A 26,808-nucleotide genomic window follows, 5' to 3' on the forward strand; every position below is an offset into this window, starting at 1 on the left:
CTGAGGGCTGTTGGGTACTGAGCAGTGACAGGACTGCTGGGTTGCACAGAAGTAACTGGAGCACGCAGGTCCTGAAACTGGAGAGGAGTTGCTGCAGCTGAGGTGCAGACAGACCCGGGGAGCTCTGCTGCCTCCAGTGGCATTCCTGCCTGGTGGGAGGGGAGTCTGCTGGCTGTGAGCTGGGGCTCCTGCTTCTCCTGACCCGTTTGCTCAGTGCCAAGAAACGTTTGAGAGAATGAAATGGGTAGGTGATGAGGTTGTGTAACAGTGGCTGATTTTAGGAATTTTAAAAGTTAAAATGGTACGGGATGTTTCAGAGCACCTCTCTTCCACTGTGAGCTATTTCTAGCTGGTAAAGCTTTGAACACCAACCAAAAAAAGGGGGTGTAGTGTAGGCACTGGCTGTTTTCTCTACCTCCGGGCAGTGTTACCCTGCCCCTTGTGCAGAAGGGAGACGAATGGGACCAGAACCTCTTCTCCTCTCCCCCTTTGGCAAGTTCTGTCATAGCCAAACAGGCTTGGCCAGCTCTCAGTGTTGCTGTTGTGAAAAATGAATATTGTGTTCGCGAGAAATCCCGTTCCAAGGGGAAGCTGGGGCAGGAAAGCTTTAGATTATATAGGAGAGGGTCTTCCTTAGTGCAGAGCATACAAAGCAGCGCTGGGGCTGCCTTCAGGAGATTACAGAGGGGAAATCGGAGAAGCAACCTCTGACATTATAGGAAGTCAAAAAGAATATTTTCCCTAGGACAGAAATACTTGGTTCTGACACAGACACGAACAAATTTGAGTGGTGATCACAAAGTTACCGAGTTAACAGAAAGGTAACTTGAAACTTAATAATTTCAGTGACTTGGGAGGCAAAATATTCAGCTGCTTTCACCTTCTTTACATGGTACTTAGAAATGCTGTAGCAGGAGTGGTTTCAGATTGCATCAGTTTCTTACCTTACTTTTTCCAAATGGATGTCACTGACGGCCTAGCATGCCTCAGATTTGGTATGCTGAACTAGCCTCTGTTTTCCTGAGATGGATGCAATCAATACTTTGAATTACTGCAAAACTTCGTTAAAACGTGTTGTAGTATCTAAAATCAGTTTCTTATTGGGGAAACATGAGCAGAACTACAAATATCTGTATGTTGAAATAAATACTGAGGAGTTACTATAACACAGGCTGTTGTGATTGGCATGCTAGATTGCAAATTTTCTGCTAACTTGGAATATTATTTTTGGTAATATTACAATTTTTGAATGAGATCTGAAAGCAGTCCCGTGAACGAATGATAAACTCTGCAGCCCTGTGGTGCGGCACCTCCTATGAAAGCAGTGCGGAGGAAGGCCTGAAGGCTCCCAAGCAGCAGCTCCCCGGGTTTCATGGAGCTGGAGAAATCAGGAGAGGGAGCTTTGGACCTGGGCTTCTTGGGGTCTAATGTCAGGTGGTTGGAGGCAGCCATTCTTTGGAGGCAGTTTGCTTTGCTTTACTAAAGCATTTTATAAGATGTTATTTCCTGTCCCTTGCAATTGAAATACTCTTCTGTCATTTCTTCTGTGTTTTGAAGGTCTCTTTAAGTCGCTGTTTATGAATGAGATTCTTTTTCGCAGCTCAGCTCTATTCCTTCTGATGTTGTTAGTCCTGGTTAATAAAACCTCCTCTTTGCTAGGTTTTTCACCTTGGTGTTTGCCTGAATCCTAGATAGTGTGGGGCTATCTACTGACAAAAGAGGCTGGTTGACGTTACCTGCTTTTTGAAGCTGCTGAAGCACTGCTGGAGTGGTACGGTGAGACAGAGCAGGGCATAGATTTGTCTGAAAACTAAGCCACAACAAAAAGAGCTGCTTCTCAGGTATGTTAGTTCTTGGTATGATGGCTTGCAAAGGCCAAAGCTGGGAGCTGGAGGCAGCGTGCTGCTGCTGGTGCCGTAGCTTCCAGGTCTTAGGGCCTCGGAGGTGGTACCCACAACTTGCTCTTGGCAGCACAGAAGGCTCGGTGACACCACATCTTTGCCTCTTCTTTTGACATAAGCAAATAGGGTGAGATTTCAGCTTACAGGACTTGAAGTGGTTTGTTGTCTTACTCCCCCCGCAACCGCCTTTGAAAGTTTTTTGGTGTTTACATAGAGGGTAAAATTACTTTGTTCATCTAAACTACCAAAAGATAATGTAGTAACATGGTAGCAAGATAAAGGCTGCTCAAATTGCTATTAAAGAACTCAGGGCGTAAAGCTAAGTGGGAGTGTAATGTTGAAGATAATGTGAAATTACTCCATGCTAGAATTGGTTTGTAAACAACTAAAATAACTGATACTTAGTTTTGACTTAAAAATTACTGACCTGTAGAGGATACATGTTTTGGGTATGTTTGAGTTTGGTGGTCTTAGCATTTGTGTGCGGTGGATTTTATTTGTTTGTTTTCAAATTGCTGCTTAGCGTTTCTGCTGGCAAGTGGAAGTAGTGTTTTATAAAAGATTTTTTTTTTTTCTAAGCAGCATTAGTGGTAGTATTTTGAATTTAGGAAGGATTATTATTTAATCACTTTAGAGTGCTTTGTTGAACTCATTATCCATATGCTCTGTGTTACGTACTTGACTATTTTGCCCTAAGAATGATTCTACTGCATGTATGGAGAAGAGAAAACAGTTTCTTGGGCTCTAGTTTCTGTCTCTGAAACATGTGTAATTACCCACACTGACCAGAGTCTTTTTGGGAGACACATTATACAGAAGTAAGCCTAAAAATTGAAAAACAAAACAAAATGGAAAAAAACACCTGTCTTCATTTTAAATCTGTGTATGAAATTGGGAAGTGTCGCGTTTGCTGTCATTCTTCACTTAATTAAAGATTCTTTGGTATTATCCCGTTTATTCGAAAGGCACAAGTCTCCTCTGGTTTATCTTTGAAGAAGCTCTGAGAGGTTGTACAACGAAAAGTAGTTTCCTTCGAAGACAAGCCACTGGTGATGAGCTCCTCCTGGTACATCCAGCTTGCTTGGTTGCTCTGCAGGCAGTTAGCTGACCGCAGCTGGATCAAACGTGGTGGGAGTTGGAAGCCGAGCAAATGTTTTCAGAATGGGAAAATAGCAGAATCCTGAAATATCGGTGAAGCCTGTTACTGTTTATTTAAAAAATAAACTCTTAAATTCATTAGAGGTCCCATCTAAAGTTGTGGGCTAGGCATAGTGTTTCCGTGGTAAATGTTTTACTCCCTGATGTGTCTTTGCTATAAGGTAACTCAAATAGCAGTCTGGTGGAAAAACACCTTTTGAGCTGCAACCTGGTTGTTCCCAAGAAACGTGACTCGTTTCGTAGCTGTTTTGTACCAGACCAAACGTATCGAAGGATTGTTGCTTGCTTTGGGCTAAGAGCATGTGCGGGCAGTTGCAGAGGCCCAGCTGATGAGATGCCATGTTTTGTTGAGCCACAGTGGTGAGGGAACGGATGGTGTTTTACTGACACTGACCTGTCTGATGGAACCCAGTGCCTTTGAACTTCGAGTGCAGTTTGGTGATGAAGCTAAGCCAGTCCTGTTCTTCCTTTGCCCAGTGCAGCGTTTTTCTTCTCCCCCTGCACTCCTGCACTGATAGGACTCTTGACTTGGTTCAGGAAAGCAAACCTGACCCAAACCCGTTTCTGTTAATTCTCCTGATGGTAACTTGAATGGTAAAAATGGTAAAAGGTAACTTACGGTAACCTCAGTACATCAAATGGCATGAAATGAACCCATGGGGAAGAAAAACAAGAAAAACAGTAAAGTTAAGCAAGAGTCAGATAGTATATTAAAAATAAGCATATGAACTAAACTCATATGCTTATATACTTGGAGAATTTGTGGGAGGGAGAATATGTCACTGAGGAGCAAAGGTGACAGTTGTTATTGCTGCTGCTTTTCTTTCTTTTTTTTTTTTTTTGTTTTTAAACTGTTACTGTTAGATTTGTAACTCCTGTATATGCATATGCACACTGCATATGCGTCCTTTCTTCTAGTCTTGATTTGTGGAGGAAAGGATGGAAGGGAGGTGGGCATAAGACAGAAGAAGCAAAGACACTGCTGCTTTTATCTTTTATCATTGCTTTTTTGTGCTCTTCAAGCACTTTAATGTGCGTATTTCATCAGTCTCCCATTGTATATATACTGTATATTTCACATCAAGTTCTGCAGACATGGATTAGGTGTGTGCAACATGTAAGTGATGCAGTAGATTGAATAATGAGGGATGTCCCTTTTTTTCTGGTGGGAAGGGAGGTTAATGACAACTCACAGTTGATTCTAGTTGTTGCAAAACTGAAAAGCTTTTTTGTTTTATGTAACAGGCTGGGTGGAAAGAAAACCATGCAACGTTTATGAACGAACTGAAAAATCTGCAGGCATCAGGACTAACAACCCTTGGTCAGGCACTCAGATCTTCATTTGACTTGTTAAATCTCAATAGATTAGTGTCTGGAATAGACAACTATGGACAGGTAACAATCTCTTTCTAGTCTTCCTTTTTATTTGTGTATGCTTCTCAATTACAGTAGGGAGAGATTTGGGTGGTTCAAGTATATCTTTTTGCTTTTTCTGTTTTGTAATTGTTCTTTTGGATAGCTTGTGTGTTAAATCTTGAAAGTAAATTGTTTTTCTTTTTACATTTTCTGAGCATACCAGGAAATACAATAGCACTACTTTTCTTGTTGAAAAACAAAACAGTAATGTAAATAACCCAGAGTATAGATGTACAGTTGCTGCGTTGGAGCGTGTACACTGGATGGCAGCACATCTGCTTTTCAGTTTTATTCTGTCTGTAGTTTGTCCTGCCTTTCCCTTTTCTCACATTTGGAAGTTACAGTTCAAATTACTCTGTTTTTGCCACACTGACACCATAAATTACTGAGTTCACTGAGTTGCTATGTGTTAACTTATTTATTCCTTTTGTGGAATAGAAGGATTTGTAGCCCTTCCTGTAGGAAGAAGACTAGTAATTCCAAAAATGTGTTCAGAATGCCTGTGTGTGCACGTGCAGAGTAGCTCTTCTTACATAGTTCTGTGTGGTTCCACAACTGTTGAAAGAAAACTTCAGGGTTGTTCCGAAAAATTGCTCATCTTACTGCTTACTTTATAGTGACAGTAATCTACAACTGAATGTTAAGGTTACTCCTAGCATTCCTCTGCTTTTTTCTCTAGGGAAGGAATCCATTCTTTTTGGAGCCATCTATTTTGATTACCATCACAGATGGAAACAAACTGACAAATACAGCTGGAGTTCAAGAGGAGGTAAACTTGTATTAAATTCTTATAAATTATGATCTTGCAAGATGGCACTATGCTGAGATGAATGCTAATGTTTTTATTCTGCAAAGAGTACCTCTGTTCCATCAGCCTATTCTACGGAGAAAAGCAGCTAGCTATGGTGTTGTTGCCCAACCCCTAAATTCATACTCCGTGTGGATTTCCAAACTATAGTGCCAGATAAACTAGTGGATAGAAGAGAAATGGGATCCCTTTCAGAGTAATGGTTAAATTTTGATACTCTGTTTTTAGAGGGCTTGTCAAATACTTGAAAATACTCCTAAATCTTTCTTTAACAGCTTCATCTTCCTTTGAATTCTCCTTTGCCTGGAAGTGAACTAACCAAAGAACCATTTCGTTGGGATCAAAGACTGTTTGCTCTAGTGCTGCGTTTGCCCGGAGCTGCATCTGCTGAGCCAGAGCAGCTTGGGAGTGTGCCTACTGATGAATCTGCTATCACACAGATGTGTGAAGTTACAGGAGGTAACTGGATATTACTTTGCTTTGGCTTATGTTTGTCGTTTGCCTTAAAACATTTATTTCTCTTTGATTAATCTTTACCTCTAGCTTTTCTTCATATGAATTACTCAGTGTCCGTCTGAATCTGTGTGGTGCTTCTTGAGCTTGGTTTCCTGTAGCACAGGAGAACTTTAAAATAAAACCATATTCATATGTTAGATCTTATGGCTCTAAGAGAATTTTCTCAAGCAGTAGTAGGAAGGATTTGAAAATTTCTTGGATTGTCCTTCCAGAAGTTTTTTGCTCACTCACGAGATTTGTTATTTAAATGTTGAGTTGAGGTGGAGATGTATTACAGAGATTTTAATTCTGCTAAAAGGCTACTAAGCTAAATTTAATCTTAAAATAATTAATTTTGGTGTCTGTTCCTCAAGATCTTCATCAGAATTTTTGTTAAATTGGTGCTTGAAAGTGTTGCATGGGAGAAGAAGTTTGGGGTTGTATTGGAGTTGATTAAGTTTGGGTAGACAAAAGCAGATAGGGCATGCAGACTTGGTGAAATTGGAGGTTGTTAAGTACCTTTATAAACTTGGCCTTGGTCCAGCCTGATGTAGCTGTCATGGCTTTTTTATTTTTTAAGCAAATAGTAAAATATAAGCAGGTTGGTTTTCTTTCTTCCTTGATTTCATTGTGTTTGAAAGCATTTAACATCAACTACTACTAATCTTGTTGCTATTATTTTAGATAAAGCTGAAAGTCTTGGCAGTATGGCTTACAAAACAAAATGTCTTCCTTAAATTACAGAGGGAAAATATGAAAGCAAGCTCTGAGTAATCTTAATGATCTCTTGTATAGGTCGTTCCTACTGTGTTCGGACACAAAGAATGTTGAATCAATGTTTAGAATCTCTAGTTCAGAAAGTCCAAAGTGGAGTTGTTATAAACTTTGAAAAATCAGGACCAGATCCAGCTCCTATTGGAGAAGGTACAGTAATCATTTGTTCCTGTTAATTAATTATTTTTTTAAAATGTTTTATATGCATGCAAATGCCCTTTGGTGTCTTCAGTTTCCTTCCTTTTAGCTTTTCACTGTAGTACACAGGATTTATCAGATGCCTAATCTAAAAAAGTGAATAAGCTATAGAGCTTATGTGCTTCAGCGATAGAGTTCTGGTTTCTCTTTAATTACCCCAGATCACAATGGAAGTAACAGAGGAAAGTGAATATTTGTAGGAAGTGGTAAAGTTTGAATTACTGCTGTCAAAACTTTGTTTGAAATGAACTAAGTTTGGGACTAGTGTATTTGAGTCCTTAATCATTTCTGAAGTAATTTCAGCGCTGAATTCGCTGGACATTTTCATTCTGTTAATTGATCACACACACAGTAAACTTCAATTGAGTGTTTGTAGCTGCAAGTGAAAAACTCAGTGCAGAGAACAAGGAATTATTTTGATAGCTGCAAGTAAAGTACATAGCAGAATAGAAGAATGCATTCTTAATGTGGACAAAGGATTTGCAGAACTTCATGGCTGAAAGGAAGGAGAGAGCTGACTAGTTTATACCTAGGAAATTAGGATGTTTCTGGAATGTCAGGAGCTTAATAGCTTTTAGGGTCTCCTGAGCATCGTAGCACAGCCAGTTTTACCCCTACTTTCCTTTCTTTTTTTAATCACCTTTTTCTTGCTTTATATATTTTTTTTTCTCTTTTTGCTTAATAATGCCATTCTCTTGTAAGTATGCTTAAGGCTTTCCTGTAAGGCCTCGCAGGATAGCACTTCAGCAGATTCTTGGGTCTCTGTTGGCACAAATGTTCTCCTATGTGGCAAAACAGCTGGTGAAATTTTTTTTTTCTTTTGTCACATTTTAAATGGTAATGTGAATACATACGCACAAAAAGATTGAGAGCTTCCGTCTTTACATAAATTGTGGAAATCCTCAACTAAAGAGAAATGTGATGCTGTTCACCAAAGTTTTAAAAATCACTGTACAATACAGAGTACACATACAATGCAGAGAAATAAAACAGGTATGTAACTGAAAGGTCTGAAAGGTGTTATGCACATTATTATTGGCCAGCTGTTTAAAGCAGGGCAATTCACTAGAGTAAAATGTTCTTCAGATGAAAAAGATTCTTGAAATACGTGATCTCTTCTGTGTCACTTGCCTTGAAGAGCAGTCTTTGAAAAATAATTCTGAGATTCTGTACTGCTACAGACTTCTTTGTGCTCAGTGTGGAAGAAGTCTGTGCTGGTACGTTACAATGGACTGACAGAATACTGCTCTTCCCAGTAGACGGTGGGGTTTAAGTGATTTGTGACTTCTTACTAATTAAAAATGTGACAAAAGCTGCTCCTGCCAGATGCATCTGACTTCCCCATGAAACTTTTCTTCACTTTCAGTTTCCATGAGTGGCAACATCAGTCAGTGAGCTTTGCATCCCATATAGAAAGACTGTAAACGCAAATTATCAGTTTTTACAGGTGCAGCAGAACTGAAAATGATAGACTTGCTGTTGTGTATCAGATGTACGTCAAAGTACTGAACTTGGGTGAATATGCAGACCCAAAGAACATTTTCTGTAATATGAAAGTACCCTGCTGCACTAATTAGCTAATGGCTGTGCCACAGGAGCAGAAGGGTGGATGTGGGCAAATGTTTATGGTTTTTCTCAGATGACGCTGTTCTACGCTTTGATACGTAGTTTTTTCAGCCACTGATGTGAAGATCCTGTGTCTTTGAAACAGTTGTAGTGAAACATCTTACTGGTTGCTAATGGAAAAATTTGCTGGGAGACAAATGCATGCCATGTAGCTTTTTATTTTATTTTTATTTTGCTTTGTTTAAATTTTAGATGGACTTGTTGATTCATCCAGACCCATCAATTCATTTGCTTCTCAACCGTGGCATAGTTGTCATAAACTCATTTATGTACGGCCTAACCCTAAAACTGGTGTTCCTGTTGGGCATTGGCCAATCCCAGAATCTTTTTGGCCTGATCAGAATTCACCAACACTGGTAAGTCAAGAACTGAAAAAAGGATTCTACACCTAATTAAACAGGCTGAAAATTAATAATTAAGTAATTTTTGACTTGCTGTGTTTGCTAATGCAATCTGTCTTTGCTTGAAAAGAATAGTTAAAACTTTTTAACACAGAGTGGTATAATCTAATGTAGATACTGTATGCTGTGATTTTTATTTTACTTTTTTTTTTAATCTGGAAGCAGTACTTCCACATGTATGGTTGATTAGTTTGGTTTAAAAAAATCTTCAAAAGATTATAAAATTAAACTCCGAATTACTTCATATAAAGCTTCTGACTAAAATTTGTGATATAAAATCCATTTTGGATGGAACACGGAGTATTTGTTTTTGATAAGGAGGATAGATCAACCATATTTTTTCTTAATACTTCAGATGTGGACTCTTCTTTCACTTCTTTCACAGCAGAAGGAATTAAAACCAAAATAGAAGAGTTATCCATTCAGAAAATGAGATAAAAAGATCATTAACTTCATTCATCCTTTCTTAATGAAACAATCATGCATTTGGCTTATCTTGCTAGGCTTTCTAGGTATCTCTCTTGTTAGGCATGTTCTCTTTCTAAACTTTGCAAGAGCTCAAGATACAGTTCCCTCCCCTCCCACACATGATTCAAGAGGAAAAAATACTGAAACTCAACAGGGAATATCTTGAGGATATTCTTTGTGAAGTGAGCAGTTTCACATCTTTAATTCTGGTAACATCAACCTAAGAAGCAGAGTTGGAAGTTTTCTTTAAACCCATCTGTGATGGACTGGCATGGAGGCTTCTAAATATCAAGATAAATAGTGGAATGCTAACCATATTTTTCTCTTGGTGGGAAGAATGTGTGTGCCTGTGTGCACATGTATGTTTTTTAGGTTAGAGAAATATTACGTTAATTTATATTCTGTTGTAGGAGCTTGCCACTTTCTTTTTGGAAATAAATTGGAAATTGAAAGTTTAAGCTTACAAGATAGTAAAATGTATATTTATGAATAATCTGTTTTCTGAGTGTTGATTTGTTTACCATAAATACCAGGTAATTGATGTGTTTCTCCATTTCCTTTTAGCCTCCACGCACAGCTCACCCTGTTGTGAGATTCTCCTGTGTTGATTGTGAGCCAATGGTAATAGACAAGCTTCCTTTTGACAAGTATGAGCTTGAGCCTTCGCCCTTAACACAGTACATCTTGGAACGAAAGTCTCCCCATACCTGCTGGCAGGTATTTGCCCTTATGTTTCTACAATCAAATAAACGGGTATCCTGAAGTGGTAGTGCCTTAGTTTTTGTAAGCCTTGAAGAGTTGGGGTCTGGTGTGAGAGTCTGCAGTTGATGGGAAGAAACGTGTCAAGGTTTCAGTTACCTTCTTTCTAGTAGAATTATCAGGAGTTGTTGAGGGATTTTTGAAACAGCAAAGATCCCATCGCTTGCTGCAGCTGAGCAAACCAAGCTACCAAGATGGCTATAAGAAGTTCCCATGACAGTGTTCTCACATCGCCCAATTAAGGAATTTATAAAAATATTGTTGCCAGCAGCTGGCTTCAAGGACAAGGTCTATGTGACTGCTAATCACAAGGGGGTTGTTTTCTTGCAGGTGGGGTTGTTTTCTTGCAGTTGTTTGTCTGAGTGCTTTTGACCAATAATCTTGTGTGAGACGCTATCCGCCCCTGTTAAGTTCACTATAAAAGTCAGGCTACTTGGGTAATAAAGAGGCAGCATGATCTGACCATACCAGTGGCTGTCGTGTTTTCGGCCGTTCTTCCTGCAACAAGGTCAGAATGAGTGATCCCTCTCCAGGCTTTGTAATCTCATTTAATTCTGTTTCTAGGTCCATTTCATGTTCTTGAGAAGTGTGTCCCACAGGTTCCGTTCTTGGCTAAATTGAAATTCTCTGTAGGCTTTCATTTGCTTTTGGGGAAACTATGCTAGGTTTCTATCATAGCTGCAGACGTTGATTAGGTAACAATTCCGCTAATTGATTGAAACTGCTAGTGGGAATTGAATGGAAACTGTTGATCTTGTTGATGAGATTGGCCTAGCAGAAGCCAAAGTTCTGATGTTGAAATCCTTTGGCACATGCTCTTTTGTGATCTTTGGGTAAGTGATGTGTTCCTGCATCCTCTATAAAATACGGCTTGTAAATCCCTTCTAAATGGTGTTCTTGTAAAGGGTAGCTTAATAGGTACAAGAGGAGTTTGGTTTGTTTGGGATCTTACCCGGAAGGATGGGACAAGAAGTCTATCTTCTATTTTTGTTTGCCTAATAAATATTAAAACTTAACTGAAAGCATAAGATGTATTTTTGAAGTTAGTTTTAATTGAAAAATTGAAGTTATTTCTAATAAACTTACTTCAAAAATGGCCTTAAAGCGTTCATAGATAAATTATTTGCCTAAGTCCTCCAGACAATCCCATTATTAAATTTTCCAAGAACTGCTTTCCTTCTCCCACCTCCTTAACAGACCCATGCATACTAGGGAAATGGGCTCAACATTAAGAGTGTGGGCACTTGGTGTGATTGAAAGATGTTTCCTGAATATTCCTGTTTGTTATGCTTGATATGTATGTGTAAGAAGTTTTAGATTTCCTTTTCCATTGTAAATTCTAGTCCTGCTATTTTACAGGTCAGAAGAGTGATTTCAAATGCATTGTTTATTAACATAACTGTCACAGATGTCCCTTAACCAATTTCAAATAATTTCAAAATCTTTTCAGAGCATCACTTAAGTAGGCTCACTAAAGCACTAAAGATTATATTGTGAAGAGCATTTCCGCACTGACTGGGAATATGCTAAATGTTGCATGTTTACATTTTGTGACTGGGAAGCGTAAGTGCATGCTCATCCTGATGTGTGCAACCTCAAACTTGGCTGTTCTTGGTAACGAGTTGCCTTAATGCAGTAAGATTCAGATTGTTTTTAAAATGCTCCATGTTTAGTATTCCTCATGTTCTTCCAATAGTGATACATATTTTTTTTTCTTTATCAGGTATTTGTGAGTAGCAGTGGAAAATACAGTGAACTTGGCCATCCATTTGGGTATTTAAAAGCAAGCACTACTCTAACCTGTGTAAACCTCTTTGTGATGCCTTACAACTATCCTGTTTTACTTCCATTGTTAGGTAGGTAATAAATTTACGTTGGACTGCCGATGCAGCTACTTGAGAATAAAAACAAAGTGGTTAGTGTGCTGCCTTAGTTTGAGACGTTATAAAATAATGGAGAATGGAGTGTAGAGAATGTTGCAAACTCTTTAATATAATTTGGGAGGAGAGGATTTTCATACCCCCTCTCCCTTTTTTTCTCTCCAGCAGAGGAGGAGAGCTACCTGCTTCCAGTGCATGTTTGATGCTGTTCACCTCCTAGACACGTAGCCTCTTCCTTAACCTGGAGTAAGCTTCAACCTCCATTCTTTTCCCTCATTTAGGGTGTGGTGTATCCAGGTTTTGCCGTTGCTCTTGTAGCAGCTAATTTTTTTTTTCTGGAAGATCAGATTCAGTGTTATGGGTGTCGGGAAGAGGGAATTCCCAGATGCTGTTTAGAGCAGTAAGAAGGAATAGAGTAGTGAAACAGCCTACAATTCTTCCCTGCCCAAAGAACCAATGTTTTTCATTCTCACAATAAAGTATTTTCTACAGGAAAAACAGTATGAAAAGGTGCTGTGTGAGTAACTGCCATAATAATTGTCTATTAGGGTTTTGCCATAAAGGTAATGGCAGAGAGGAGAGTTTCTTGGGTGTTGCCAAACCTTTTAGTTGCAGATGCTGTAGGACTTTTTTGTTCTGTTTATATAGATAGAAAATAGAACTGGAAATTGGAGAGAATGAACACAAACTTGATTATTACTTTCTCGCACAAGGTTGTGCATTTAGTTCTGGAAAACAACTTGGGATTGCTTTTTCCTAATCCTGGTCATAATCAAAAAAAAGAAATTTGTGCTTGCTGGGTAAGGTGGCTGCCTTCCATAATCATGCTTGTAGCCTAACAGTTGTCTTAAAGTATGCAAGCAGGATCCTTCAAGACTAATTTAGCATTTTCTGTAAGCTGGTGGCTAATGCATTACTGTTGCAGGTCCACTTGCTGAAAAGTCATTAGTGATACTAAAAGAATTTCCCTATTTGTTTTGATGTTCTTTTGATGTTTGTTTGCAGTTCTGCTATGTCTTCCCTGGGAGCTCATGTCTTCCTCCTGCCTTTTTTGCAGGGTTATAAAGCTCTTCCTGCTTTTTTGGAAAAAAAGCACCTTTTCCGTATGTGTAATGCTATTCTTCAGGTCACTCACATCCACCTGGTATCCCACATCTTAAGTTTGCAAAGGCTGTTTAAAGGAGAATGTGAAACTTCCATGTTGTGCAAGTTGTAAAATGGATGTTTTCTCTAGAATGTGAATGCACAGCATTCTCTGTTGTTAACAAAAAAGCGTACATGAAGTGTTACCTTCAGATCTTGTTCCAGAACTTTGTTTATCCTTGGTGTATAAGGCATGGTGGAATGAAGTTCTGTGGAATATACCTAAACCTGAAAGCGGATCTGGCCCCTTCCATTACTCTCACACAGATGAAAAAGGATGTGAGAACTTCCAAACCCAGGAGAAACTTAGTGTATCCAGCCCACCAACGTTGGTCCACCAGTTGAGGTTCTAGTGGCTACTGCCTATACTGTGTTGGAGAAGTGGGACTTGTCCTGGTATAGTGCCATGGATAATATCTCTCCCTTCCTTTCATTGTCTCTTTCAGACAAGTCAAAAACACCTTACAACATTCGTGCTGTCTTATCGAGTGACCTATATGTGTTCAAGCATTAAAACAGATCACAAGATGCTGAAGATTTTTTTTTCTTGCATTTGTTTTTCTGTGTTCTTGAGCAGGGCAAGCCTTAATCCTATTTTTGGTAAAGAGTATAGGAGACAGTCCTAAAAGATAGGAGAGGTATGCATGAAGGAGCTTGCAGGTGATGCTTAAGCCAACTGAAGCAAGTTGTGGTCCATGATGGAAGGAGGCAAACTGTGTATCACATTCGATAGATTTGATGATTTATATCTCAGTTTCTGCAAGAGTGGATTTTAGTGTGTTCAGTGTGAGATGCTTTTGAAGACAGAACTTTTCACAGGTAGAAGGATGTGCTTATGCGTATGTTTGGCTTATGCGTTACAGAGATTTCCTGTTCAAGGATTGTTGCCTTTGATACTAGCATAGCTCATGTACTGGAGATATTCTGCTGTTTAAAAACAACTGCACAGCCAACTTCATCAAGTAAAAGTCAAACGAGGGGATAGAGATGGGCAATGCTGCATCTCATCTCTGCTAAGATGCTTTCATGATTGATTTTCATAGAAGGGCAGGTACTGCTGGGCAACAGGAGTGATTATTCACTGGGAGGGTCAGCAGAAGTAGCATTGAAACGGCTGTGATGGAAATACCATGAGAAGGTGGTGAATAGCCTTGCTGTGTGGATCTAAACATGCAGAAGGATGAGCATTTAGAAGATGGCTGCCTGTGAAGGACTGCAATATGGATCGTTTCCTTTGATGATTTTACAGGCTGCTCGAGTGAACCTGCAAGTAGTGATTTTATATTTTGGAAACCAAGAGTTGCCTTTCTCACAAATGTGAACGTAGGATGCTCTTACACTAGGAGGGAGAGCCAAACATTTTGTACCAATGGAAAAAGTACGATACCTTTTTTGGTGTTGGATACTATCTTACATTGTAGCTCCTTATACGTAGGCTAGATTTTTTGCAGGGAAGAATACTGCTTTTCTTGAATGTAAAAGCATTAGTCTCCCACTGCTTAAAACAAATGAGCTTATCTATTAGTGCAGAGACATCAGAAAGCTCAGGGAATGGTGGTATACTTGTTCAGGTGAAATTTAGCATGGGTAGTGATAATAAAATAAAAATTAAAACTTTTTTTTCGTTCCATGGTATAAACAGTCAAAACTAGCATGCAAATTATCTGTTCAGGTAATTAGGCTTTTGCCAAACTACTGAAATCGCCTACTGACCCTTCTCTCCTGCACACTTTTTCTCTCCCTTTTGTTCACTGAGTTTGAAGGTGCATCAAGCCCCCTTATGTGGTACTGGTTACTGAAGATGTGTGTTGGTATCTTGGTTTGGCATGATTTGGTTGTTTTTTATGTTAGTCTGGAAGTGGATAAAGAGCATTTGGAGCACAACTTGAATTAAGTGATCTGTAGGTTTACCTGTTCTCTTGGAATTGCTACAACTTGTGGCCCTTTACTGGTTGTTTCTATTGCCACCTTCCCAATTATCCAGTGCTTTTGGCTCCCTCTGAGTTTAGAAGTGAAAAGAGTATTGTATCGATTTCTGGACTATACAGAGCAGTATCTGAAAATCGGCAGGTTGGATTAAAACTATGAAAAGATGATTTCAGTGCTTTTGGATTTTATTTACCAAAGGTTTGGATTTAATCCGTGAATGAAGTAGTTAACTAAGTTGCTGTTTGTTTCCTTGTTTATATAAATGGTTATATGCAGCCCAGGGCACGGTGGAAAGAGTGCGTTTCAAGTGCCTGTGTTGCAATCTATTGACAGTGCATGTCTCAAACTCTTGCTATAGAGGCAGGTAAGATGTTGATGGTGGTGTTCTTCTTGACTTGTGGCCACGTTTATCACTGTGACTTTATTCCTTTTAAAGGAATCTTATGCTGTGGGGAGGGTCTCTGTAGATAAGACAGACAAATCTTTGGTGAAGCTCTACTTAGATTTGAGAACTTTGTATTTGGATAGCGAAGATCAGGGAGGTGCTTCTGCATTTGATTTCTCAGACTGCAGCCATGCTGCAGATTAAGAATTACAGGTAGTTGAACCAGTATGTATTACGAAAATCTGTGCCATTTGAGAGTGGCTGTGCAGTCAGACCTAAGGGGCTATATGCTGGAACAGCCTTCGCCGAGGAAGAACTGAGAAAGGAGTAAACTGTTGTTAAGGAGTTGAAGGTTCAAGCTGTACTTAGAACCAACTCATAGGCTTTAAAATATTGAGACGTTCTAACACTGAATATTTTACAGGACTGATATTTTTGATTTTTAATTTAGTGAGGCAGGTATAGTTCAGCTTCCTTTCTGCAGCAAAGAGCTAACGGGCTTACAAGATAAGAACAATTATTTTCTATTTGCCACTTGCTTCATGGTACTACCATGGGTTCTTTTGGATAATAGTGCTAAGCATATTGAGATGTAAAATTGAGTTCTAATTTGTCCTCTCAAACTGCACCCCACTTCCTTCAGGCCAGGAAAGAGAACTAGAGCATCTGTAGTGTGTTTTTTATGTGCTACAGAATTAATTTAGATTAGAAAATACCTGTAATTAAGTGTGGTTTGACTATGAGAACTTGGAAAAGTGTATCTTAACATCTGTTCCATTTGTGCAGAATACTATGCAAGTCAAATTTTCTTCTCCAAATATATCTTCCTGAAAGCTCAGTCTGGAGAAAACAATTTCCTTGCTGCATCTGTCTTTCTCGCACCCTCCTCTGTGTGCATCTCCATCTCCTGCAGCTCTCCACAGTTAATTTTTGGACAGCCCTTTCTCCAGTTCTGTATTTACTTCCACTAGCCTCACTCTGCCAGCATGGTATTGCCCTACTAAGGAGAAGCTTGATCTCAGCTGATAATTTATAATTTCAAATGATTAATTGCAGGATAATGTGTTCCCTTCTGATGTTTAGAAATCACTGCTATAGCATGCACAGCAAATGAGTACGTGCTTCAACTCAGTGATTTCTAAATGGCAATATACACACCTCTTGAGTGAACAAGGTATTTCTAAAACACTTGGCAAAGGAAATAGTCTGTCTGGTTGCCCCCGTCTTAACAGGCAGCAGTTTTTGTAGCTAATTACCTTCACTCGGCTGCATCTGTGGGAGTTTGCTGCTCTGGCAAGAGGCAGGCAGTGGTACTGAAGGTGCACCCCTTGCCTGCTGGGGGTAGCTGCTCACTGTTGCTAGTGGAGTCCAGCAAAGCTGCCCGTAAGGATTCCCTGCTCTTATTTATTTATTTATTTATTTATTTATTTATTGAAGACCAGAATTCATCATACAGGTTGAACAAAAGACAGCTGAGCTGAAAATGGAAATTGAACCAAGTGAATGTTGTTTGGCTAATACAGAGAGTCTTTGATGATGCGAATTATCGCGAGAGGCGAATCCGTTGCATCTACCATGTTACTAGTAGTTGTGTGCAGTTTTTAAGTCTGGTGTCCTTGTAAGTTCACCTGTGATGAGGAATTGTTCTGGAGTATATCCTACAGCTAGGACTGGGGATTCAAAACCCTTCAATCAATCCTAAGGTTAAGACCAGTTTTTGTGGGGAAGCCCCATTGGGAGTTGGGGGGAGGGAGAAGAAAAATGGGAGGAAACTTACCTGGCAGTTGAATTTTGGGTAATTCTAACAGTCTGGGACTCTATAAACAAAACCTTCTTTTGTTGTTTTCCTTGTTGCAGATGACTTGTTTAAGGTTCACAAACTTAAGCCAAATCTGAAGTGGCGACAGGCTTTTGACAACTACTTAAAAACAATGCCTCCTTACTACTTACTGGTATGTTCCTTCTCTCATTTTGTGCTCCTGGGTATAATGATGGCTGGTGTGACCAGAGTCCTGTGCATCATACCTCTTCCTAGTAAATTTTGTTTATGTAAATTTGATGCAATTTTTGGTAGTAAACATGCTGTTTTGCAGAGGTATGTAGATCAGGTCTATCTTTTCTAAAATAAATAAATACATTTCTAATAATATTGAGCAATAATAATGATATTACAATATTAAATGTTTTCAGTTCGTTAAATATTAAATGAGCTTTGATCTAGTACACTTTAGATTGTAACCAAATTTGGCATTATTTTTGTAACTTGGTAAGGAAGATACAGATTGCTTTGTTTATTAATGTGGGTGAACTGCTAGAACTTGAAAAACACACACTGAGAGAACTGGCTGGGCCAGATAAAGGGTGGGGGGGAGGAACCATGTCACCTTTTACATGTAGCTTGGACAATGCACCTCAATACGGACTTGCATCATCCCGGCTATTCTGGTACTGAGCCTCTGAGTGGAAATTGCCAGTGGCACCGTGCTGTGCGGTGTCTTGGTAATGTGGCATCATGTCCATTGCAAGCTAGTTAGTCTACCAAACTCATGTCACATGTTATCTGAATAGACTTGAATTTTAGTTGCCAAAAGTGGAAAAGCTAGAGCACTAATCCATGTGCCTTAGCTTCCTGTAATTGATCTTTTACAATTTTTTTAAAGACTTACTCTCTTACTATTGTGTATTTTGTTTTCCTTATAGCCATTAAAGAAAGCCCTAAGGATGATGGGAGCTCCAAATCTGATATCAGATAATTTAGATTGTGGACTTAGTTACAGTGTTATCTCTTACCTTAAAAAACTCAGCCAACAGGTAGTATTGATAAAACCTTTGCAATTAGAAGTGCGTTGATTATTTAGTTTGTGGTAATCTCATTATAACACAGTTATTCCCTGTGGGAGTTCATTTGGGTGTGCAGTATACATTATAATCAAAGATGGGTGAACATTTCCATGACAAATGCAGATGAATCTAGAGTGACTATATAGCCAGTGATTGTGCCTTCTGTAAGTGGTGGAGGGGAGTGAGGAGAACTTTAGCTACATTTTAAGTGTCTGCTAGACCTTTAAATTGCAAAGATTATCACTAATTGGATTTATGACTGCTCTTGCTATTATTCATCACAGCCGAAGTCAGAGGCTTGCTCTCAGTTTTGTATTTATTTCCACGGATGCCTTGGCAGTGTGTACATTCCAAAACGTATACATTCCTGGCCATGGGGAATAAGATCATAATTCATGGTTTATATCTGAGCTTCCTGTTTCCTTCAGGTCAAATCCATTATGTGTGTTGTGTGACCTGGTGGGAAATAGTCTTGCATGTCTTTTTGTCTTTGTCAAGAATGCCCTTTCAGGTGTAACTCTGAAAGCTGTGCCTCCTTAGCATGAACAGTTCCTATAACAGTATTTCAATATCTAGAAGTCAGCAGCAAAGCAGTGCAGCCTTTAGAAATGACAAAGAAAAGATCCTCCTCCTTAAAGAATGCACAAACTACGTTCCAAAAGCTTCAGAATGACTGAGCATCTATTAGATATAAAGCTTCCTGTGGTATTTCAGTAATGACATGCAAATTCTATTATCTGCAATATGGAGTTGGAATGGCTTGATATGGCTACTGTGGTTTTCACAGACTTTCTCAACCTGTGAAAGAGCTTAAATGTGTTGCATGCATTATAGGCTCCTATGCAGGGGCAAGCAGTGCCAGAATTATGTAGTGCTCCTGCTGTCCTTAAAATCAGAGTTTCCCGCAGATAATAAAGCAAATCCTGTAGAGGATGAGATGTGGGGGAAGTGGGTTGCAATCACTGGTGTTTCTGAGGTATTGCAAGTGGTTTAAAAAAAATCTTGCTTTGAATTCACTTAAAGCTTAATACAGTAGAATTATCTGTAGCTATTAATAAGAAACCTGTGTTAATTAGAGAAGTAACATCTTTTTAGAAACTTACTGATGAAGCAAATTACATTCAGGTTCTACGACTGTTCATCTTGTTGCAAACCTGAGTACATAGATTGTTTCCAAAATGAAATCTGATGTTACTGTATTTGAATACAGTTTTAGATGTAGCTTGACAGTAACCTAAGGTATCACCCTTTTCATTATTTCTTTCCTTTTAAAGATGATTTTTCAGGAGCACATAAAGAAAGTCACAGACTTGCAGCAAAATCAGGGATGTTCACAGACCACCTACTGGCATATAAATTTAGATACACTGGCTAAAGATTTTTTCTGTATGCTAGCACAAGAATTTTATTCTACTTTATATCCAGTATATCCCTGGGCAGGTAGTTGAGTGGTTGGGAACTAAATTGTAGCTTTATTCTGTTCATGTACTATGTGTTTTATACTGGAAATCTGCAATGCATGCTGATTCTTTAACTCACGATGTGATTCCATTTTAGACAAAAATAGAGTCGGAACGAATAATAGGTTCAGTGGGTAAGAAAGTTCCACAAGAAATTGGAATAAAAGTGAAAAATCACTCCAGTGGCCTCTCCTTGGTACACAGTAGGGATTTTAAGCAACTGCTGCAAGGGATCACTGGGGAATCTCCACTGAGACTGGCGGAAATGAATGTTAAAGAATTTGCTGGCTTCCACATAGGACTCTTAAACAAGGTAAACATGATAGAGATCTTGCATGATTAAACAGCTGATCTGTTTTAAATGGGTAACTTTTATGGACTTAACATAGAAGAAGGAAGTAAGTACTTTTTGCTGAATTGTGAAGAATGTGCCATAGGCATAAGTAGTGAGAGGAGCAAATGCAATTTTTTGCACGTTTTTGGGACACAGTTTGAAAATCCCACAGTAGTAGTCAAAGACAACTGTGATGAAAGTGACAACCTCTGCAAAAGACAGCTAAAATTGTTAGTCCAGGAATTAACCTGGATAGTTTTAATAAAGCTGAAAGAGATAATGCTGAATAAGATCTTGTTAAAAAGGGTTGAGTCTCCTGTATCAATTAGGAAGATCTGAAGTTGTTTCAGAATATTTTTTTAGCAGTTAATGTTATTACAGTTCATAGAGCTATTTCTTTGTGCATGAGAACTTATGGGTTAACTGAAAGCTACTTGTTTTATTATAAAACTAGGATTTGAAGCCACAGGCATTCAGAAATGCATATGATATTCCTCGTCGCAGTCTTCTAGATCAGCTAACTAGAATGAGAACCAATCTTCTGAAAACACACAGGCATATCGTGGGGCAGGATGAAGGTAAATTGCCACAATTATTTATTAACAGTCTGGTACAGCTATTTAATTCACCTAAGTAGTGTTTCTGTCCTCGGTGTGGGACAGGAAGTAGACTTTGCATCGTTTGTTGGGTCAGTCGTCCTTTTTAGTTGTCCTAGATTCTAAAGGAAAAGAATGAAACTTCTGTCTTCTGTCACAAAACATGCTTGGAATTTAAAAAATAAATTTCATGGGTGAGCTTTCCTGTACAACAGGATGCAGTATATATTTTTATAGTGATGGTGAAAGCAAAGAGGGCTTTTATTTGCCTTTTGCTTTTCCTTTGTAGAGGGAAGAAACAGTGATTTCTAGTTCTGAAATGCTAACGCTTGAAATGGAAGCATATGAGGCTTGTATTTCCTTAGTTTTAAGGTAGACTAAATTTAGATACCTTGTTCTGCTGCAGACTGCCTTCACAGCGTTCCTGTTGCTCAAATGGGAAATTATCAGGAGTACTTGAAAATGATGCCTTCACCCCTTCGGGAGATTGATCCAGATCAACCAAAAAGGCTTCATACATTTGGCAATCCATTCAAACAGGATAAGAAGGTAGGAGAAGTCTTGCTATCTGCTGTATCATTATTTGAAAACTAACTGAATTATAACACAGAGGCAATTACTCTAGTAGTGGATTGATGAAGTAATAATTTTTTACTTAAAAAAAAATGTCTTTTCAGGGTATGATGATAGATGAAGCAGATGAATTTGTTGCTGGGCCTCAGAATAAGATCAAGCGTCCTGGAGAGCCCAACACTCCAGCATCACTAAAGAGAAGGCGCAGCATGTCACCGCTATTGCGACGACCACAGTCGCCACCTGTTGTGACAAACCATGTTGGTGGGAAAGGGCCACCCTGTGCTGCTGGATCTCCATCATATCTGAACCTCAAAGGCATGCCAACAAACAAAGGTATGTTGGAGTTGTTGTAGTACAGGAGCTTGTGTGGTCATAAGTGGAAATGTGTGCAAAAAAAAAAAGGTCTCTGTGCTTTCTGTATTAATTCAAAAGGACACATAAGTTTTAGAGTTAATTAGGACTGAATTTCTTTGGTCGGCTTAGGCAAACAGGCTGGTGCTATAGCTAACGAAGTCCTGAATGAGCAGTAATTTTGAACTGTTTTTAAAAAGTGCTGAAACCTTTCACCACGATGGTTTGGAGGTAGCAAGGATTTCATTTCAGCTTTTAGTTCTCACCTGTGTGTTCTATAGTGGGGAAGGGAGAAGTGGGAAGGAAAGTGTAAAAAAAAAAAAAAAAAAAAAAAAAAAAAGAAAAAGTTACCCACCTGTTGCAGTAGAGTCAAAAGAAAAATTTGGGGAAAAACTGGGGGAAGGAGGGGAAACTTTAGTTTACTTGGAAGTCATAACACTGAAATGGGAATACAGAAAATAACTTCACAACAGTCATATGAAACAGTAGCAGTCCAAAAGGAGGTATTCCTTTGGTTGTATCAAAGGGTGAATAAAACTACTGAAGTGATCTGACAGTGCTGAGTAACTCTCTACATAGTGCTTTAAACAAGAACGGATGCAGAATAATTCCCGTCTGTGTTTTTGACACTACCGTTATGCACTACTAAGATACATCTTCTTCATTTTCAGACACTGGTAACAGTATTGTCCAAGATGGTAATGGAGAGAAGAAAGCAGAAAATTGTCAGTTGCTGGAAAAGCAAATTGATGGCTTGTCTGTGCAAATGGCTTCTTCAGTTCCAGCTGTTATGGGAGAAGATGAAATGTTACCCAATGACTTAGACTCCCTACCTGATGAGTTCAATTGCTTAAATGAAGATGGCTTGGATCATAAACCTGGTACCAATGCACTTGTTCGAGGGCCTCTAAATTACAGTGTGGCCGGAGATGACCAAAAACGGGTGATGGAGTCTACTTCTGAATCCGTGCCAAATTCATTTAAAATAACACCTACGATGTTGGAGGGAAGCAATGCTGATATCAAAATTAGAGTGATGAAAGAGGTTCGCAAACCTGGAAGAAGTAAGTTCTTTATTAGTATATTAAAAATAGGCTAGGGATATAGAAGACTTTTCTTGAAATGAGGATCTATTTTGAAAATAAAACTGCAGATTTTGAATGATTTTTGATTACTTGTGTATGAGTAGTGGAAGAACAAGCAAGTACATGTATTCACAGTCGGACTTCATATCCTCACTGTACTTACTGCAGCACTCTTAAGCAGGCGTAGTCACAGTGCCATTCATGTTTTCATAGTTGGTTCAGATAAGAAAATACGGAAACCAATGAAAAAATACCAGTTTCGGATCTAATGTGTCCAGTTTCTTCTTTTGCACTACTTTTTTTTTTTTTTTTAACTTTATACAAGACAATCATATTAATTGTGCTCATGCTCCACATAGATTAATCATCTTACAAAGAGTAATTATCTTAAACCTCTGCTTTCAGAAATGACAGCTCTAGGTTGAAACATGGCATGGTATCCCTTTGTTTGTATTAACTGCTAATCATGGCAGCGTGTTCGTGGAGGTACAAGGCTTCTCTGCTGATTAAACCTAGACTGCATTTTCTAGGGCAGGTGTTTCTAGATACTGCTCTTTTAAGAGAACAAAATCCTTCAGTGCTGCATTTGAATACCAGCTAATCAATATCACTTCAAATTATTGGTATGCTGGCTTTTTTCTTGTCTTACGTGCATTACTGTATACAGAAATGGGAAACTCTAGGTTTTGTTATTTTTCCTTTGTTAAGATTTATTGAAAATGCATTTGCAAGATCTGTTTCTAATATCTGTTTGAATTTTTTCTTCAAGATTATGAAAAAATCTTCTCTCTTCTTGAGGAGGTACAAGGACCTATGGAAATTCAGAAGTATTTCATTGAATTTGCTATAAAGGAAGCAGCAAGGTTTGTATAGAAATAAACGATTCAGAGTTAAATGCTAACTTTGTTCATGATAGTAAATCTTAATCTTTTCCAAAACAAATACGTTGTTTTGACATACTTAAATTATTACAGTTCTAGTGGTCAAACTGCCATTGTATTTTCTGGAGTAAATGGTCGTTACCTAGAGTTGAAATGTGAATTAGAAAGATGGGTGGTTATGGAAGAAAAAGCCAGAATTTGCCTGGGTTGGGGAAAGATGGCTCTATCAAATTAAATTTGCCATTCTGATGTCAGAAATGAAGGAAGCTCTTCCATGCTGGAAACAGAGAGCCTCTGGTAATACTGTTTGTCATGGCAAAATAATACTGAGTTATTTAACTGTTATTTTTGGAAGAAAAAATGAAATTACTTCCCTTCTCTTCCCTAGGTTTAAAAAACGTGTCTTAATACAACACTTAGAGAGAATACTAGAGGAACTAGAGTTCAACAGCCTACCCAACAGAGTTAATCATGTCAACAGTAGATAATAGTGTACCAGCCAGAGGAATACGGACCAGGAATGAGTTTGCTGTGCCACAGAAGAGTGGAAGAGGATGTAGCTGTTGCCCTCACCATCTTGGCAGTCAAGTGATTTTACTGTCAGAGTCTGAGAAGAAGCAGTGGAGCTTTAACTTTACGAACCTCTATCGGCAGAAGCTGGGCTATAACCTTAAGGATTTGCTATGAAAGGTGTGGCTTTTTTCCTGTGGAGGGTGCTATTTGCTCAACAGGCTGAAGAAAATAACCATTGCTGCCCCTCCTGCAGGTGATGAGAATTTACTCATTTGAACACTGTCATTAGACATTTTACGTGCTATAGGCAGCAGATTGCACTAAAATGGGGCACTGTCAAATGCACACACTGTCTGCATCGTGGAGAGATCCCGTGTGTTCCCCCCCAAATAAAACCTCCCAGAAACACCTGCACTGGTAATATTGCATGTTGCCACCACAGAGACAAGGGTCTTGTTCCCGAGAACTGCTAGCCATGCCTTTAAACTTGAGATTCAGTGTAGATTGAGAGTAAAGAAACTGCTATTGTGTTAATGAAAGCTAAAGACAGCCCTGTGACTGTTACCACCTGATGGTCACTAAACAATCTACCTCAGACTCTCTTCTGTTTTGTCTACAGACATTATGAAAGTGCACCTGAGGCTTCCCAGGTCCCCGACTTCAGTTCTCTTTCATCCTGTGAGGAGGACGGAGATTCTTCAGGTGGCCTTGGCACACGCTGTGCTTTGGAAGCACTAAAAGGAAACGCTTTTAAAAACGTGTATTTTAATGTTCATACAAAAGAGATTATTTTGAACAGTATTGTTACCAGATCACTAATTTGATATTTTAACTGTATAAATTTTTTGGAACATATGTATATATAAAATAAACCATTTTATTAATTTTTAATAAGTGCTAATCTGAGGAGTCTGTAGCGGGCAGCGTTGAAGTCCTCGAATTGTCTGGTACCAACAGACCGCTAATATTTTTTGTGAAACCAGTCTGCACACCCTCAAACTCCACTTATGGTAATAGCTGCAGAATGTGTTTGTACTTACCTCCTAGTAGCATGCACCCTGGAGCACCTGCCTCATCAGTGAGCTCAGCCTGTGCAGGGTGTACATTTTTGCTCCAAGGCGAAAGTATTAAAGGCACCAAGTTCCAGCTTACCAAATCCTTGGTTACCTGAGTTAATATCCTCTCCTCCGTTCCTCTTACTCTTTTGTTCAAAGGTCATGTTGTGTATCACAGAACATGCAACGAAGACTGAAGCACCTGCACGTAATTAATTTTTTCTTTTTAAACAGTAATATGCCAGTAGTAAGTGGCTCTTCAGATAATTTTATTTTCAGTTGTTCTCATTTAAAAACATCCTCCTGTTCCTTTAACAGCTTTGTTTTAAAAGACAGGTTGAAGTTGTGCTCGTGTTAACAAGCTCTTTACAAAGTACTGCGAATATCCTAAGGATTCCACTTGACCAGCCAGCAGAAGAGGCAGGGAAACAGATTTAAGCTCATGGCCTGAACTTCTGTTCCTATTAGTATTTTTAGTACTAGCCAGCCTGTGAGATGTCTTTTCCTTCTCCTGTGAAGCAGTGGCCTTGTCTTTCTGGAAGAGGTAGTTTGACCATTGGAATTAAACCAGTGAGATTCAAGAAGGAAATAAAATCCAAAAGCAGCATATCTCTGTTATGATGTTAAGTGAAAAAGTGACACACGGAAAGAAGTTGTTATAAACATTTCTGAACTCTTCTCTTAGCAGTAATGTACTCATCTGTACAGCTGAACATACTTAAAAACACAGTAATCCCTTGGAATACAGTGATACAAAGGACGATTCATCCCGTCAGGATCATTACACGGCAGCTGTATGTCACCACAATACACCTCTCTTGCCTAATGGTGGACTTGTAGGAGGGAATTTATTTACAGTAGGTCAGGTATACTGTGTGTACGTGGTTTTGAAATGCCAGGTTATGTGCATAGAATTGCCTGTAATACACTATTTTTTAAATAGGTGGTGGTAAGAGGAGACAGCTTTCTTCTAGTTGATTCTTACTTAAGTTTCTTTCCTGATTCCAGAGGCACTCACTTGATCATGATGTGCCTGAGCAGGGGCTGTGACCTTGTTAGTATCTAAACCTACTCATCTGACGTAGTACAGCTGTCTGCTAAATTAGCTACAGGAAGATGGGGACTTTTATTCACTTGTTTGGAAGCTTATACATCAGAAAATGAACAGGAACTGCAAAACAATCTGTTCAACTCAGTTCTCTCTTACCTCACTATTGTTTTATCTGGATAAATTGAATTTGGATTAGAACAGCGGAGGGAAAAGATGCCTTACACTGAATTGGATGTGAGTCTTTGTGGGAAGAAAGCAAGACATCTTTGCAGACTGCCAATGAAAAGATGAAGAAAAATGAGTGGAATAAATCTGAGTGCATGTAGTCCTGCATCCCAAATGGAGCGTAGAACGAACGTTGCTTGATTAGAAAGCCAATGGATGCTTCGTGCCTGTGTTAAGGAGAATATTAACAGATACAATTCTTTGTAAGACAAGTGGCCGTGCTTGGTGTGGGTAGCAAATGCATTGGAAAAGATAGAGCCACAAGTTTTGAATGGCACAGTTCACTAGGTGTTATCCTGCTGTCAGGCGTTTCCTCTTGTGGGTGGAGACCATGACCCATGAAGCAAGAGCTGCATTACTGAGAGCGTGTTTGTAAGACAGAGCAGTCTGAGCACCAGGAGTGTTTCTGCACAGGGTCAGGGAATGGCACAGACTGGCAAATATATATGTACATGTAGATGGAATATGGGATGCTGTATGTGTTTTGCTCAAACTTAAA

The 26,808-nt window shown here is 39.0% G+C and overlaps 1 protein-coding gene across 6 annotated transcripts in view; it reads left to right on the forward strand.

The window, feature by feature from the left end:
* The window catches only part of LOC116494392 (integrator complex subunit 6-like), a 37,188-nt gene extending 12,367 nt beyond the window's left edge, over positions 1-24,821 (forward strand). Inside the window, exons 3-19 of one of the 6 annotated variants that reach the window (XR_004253858.1) lie at positions 4,305-4,454; positions 5,155-5,244; positions 5,559-5,742; positions 6,574-6,702; positions 8,569-8,732; positions 9,810-9,962; positions 11,728-11,860; positions 17,199-17,293; positions 18,042-18,152; positions 19,740-19,955; positions 20,431-20,554; positions 20,979-21,121; positions 21,250-21,481; positions 22,171-22,563; positions 23,354-23,447; positions 23,854-24,231; positions 24,598-24,821. Coding sequence is in view for 4 of the 6 variants with exons in the window: in XM_032196265.1 (XP_032052156.1) it covers positions 4,305-4,454; positions 5,155-5,244; positions 5,559-5,742; positions 6,574-6,702; positions 8,569-8,732; positions 9,810-9,962; positions 11,728-11,860; positions 17,199-17,293; positions 18,042-18,152; positions 19,740-19,955; positions 20,431-20,554; positions 20,979-21,121; positions 21,250-21,481; positions 22,171-22,563; positions 23,354-23,447; positions 23,854-23,953 (2,511 nt within the window). In the remaining 2 variants the exon portion in view is untranslated. Of the gene's footprint in view, positions 1-4,304; positions 4,455-5,154; positions 5,245-5,558; positions 5,743-6,573; positions 6,703-8,568; positions 8,733-9,809; positions 9,963-11,727; positions 11,861-12,049; positions 12,131-17,198; positions 17,294-18,041; positions 18,153-19,739; positions 19,956-20,430; positions 20,555-20,978; positions 21,122-21,249; positions 21,482-22,170; positions 22,564-23,353; positions 23,448-23,853 lie in introns of those variants that run through there. The other 5 variants (XR_004253859.1, XM_032196267.1, XM_032196265.1 and 2 more) reach the window with 5 other exon arrangements.
* Positions 24,822-26,808: the final 1,987 nt, after the last annotated feature.

The sequence above is a fragment of the Aythya fuligula genome, chromosome 13 (assembly GCF_009819795.1).
Source record: "Aythya fuligula isolate bAytFul2 chromosome 13, bAytFul2.pri, whole genome shotgun sequence".
NCBI classification, from domain to species: domain Eukaryota; kingdom Metazoa; phylum Chordata; class Aves; order Anseriformes; family Anatidae; genus Aythya; species Aythya fuligula.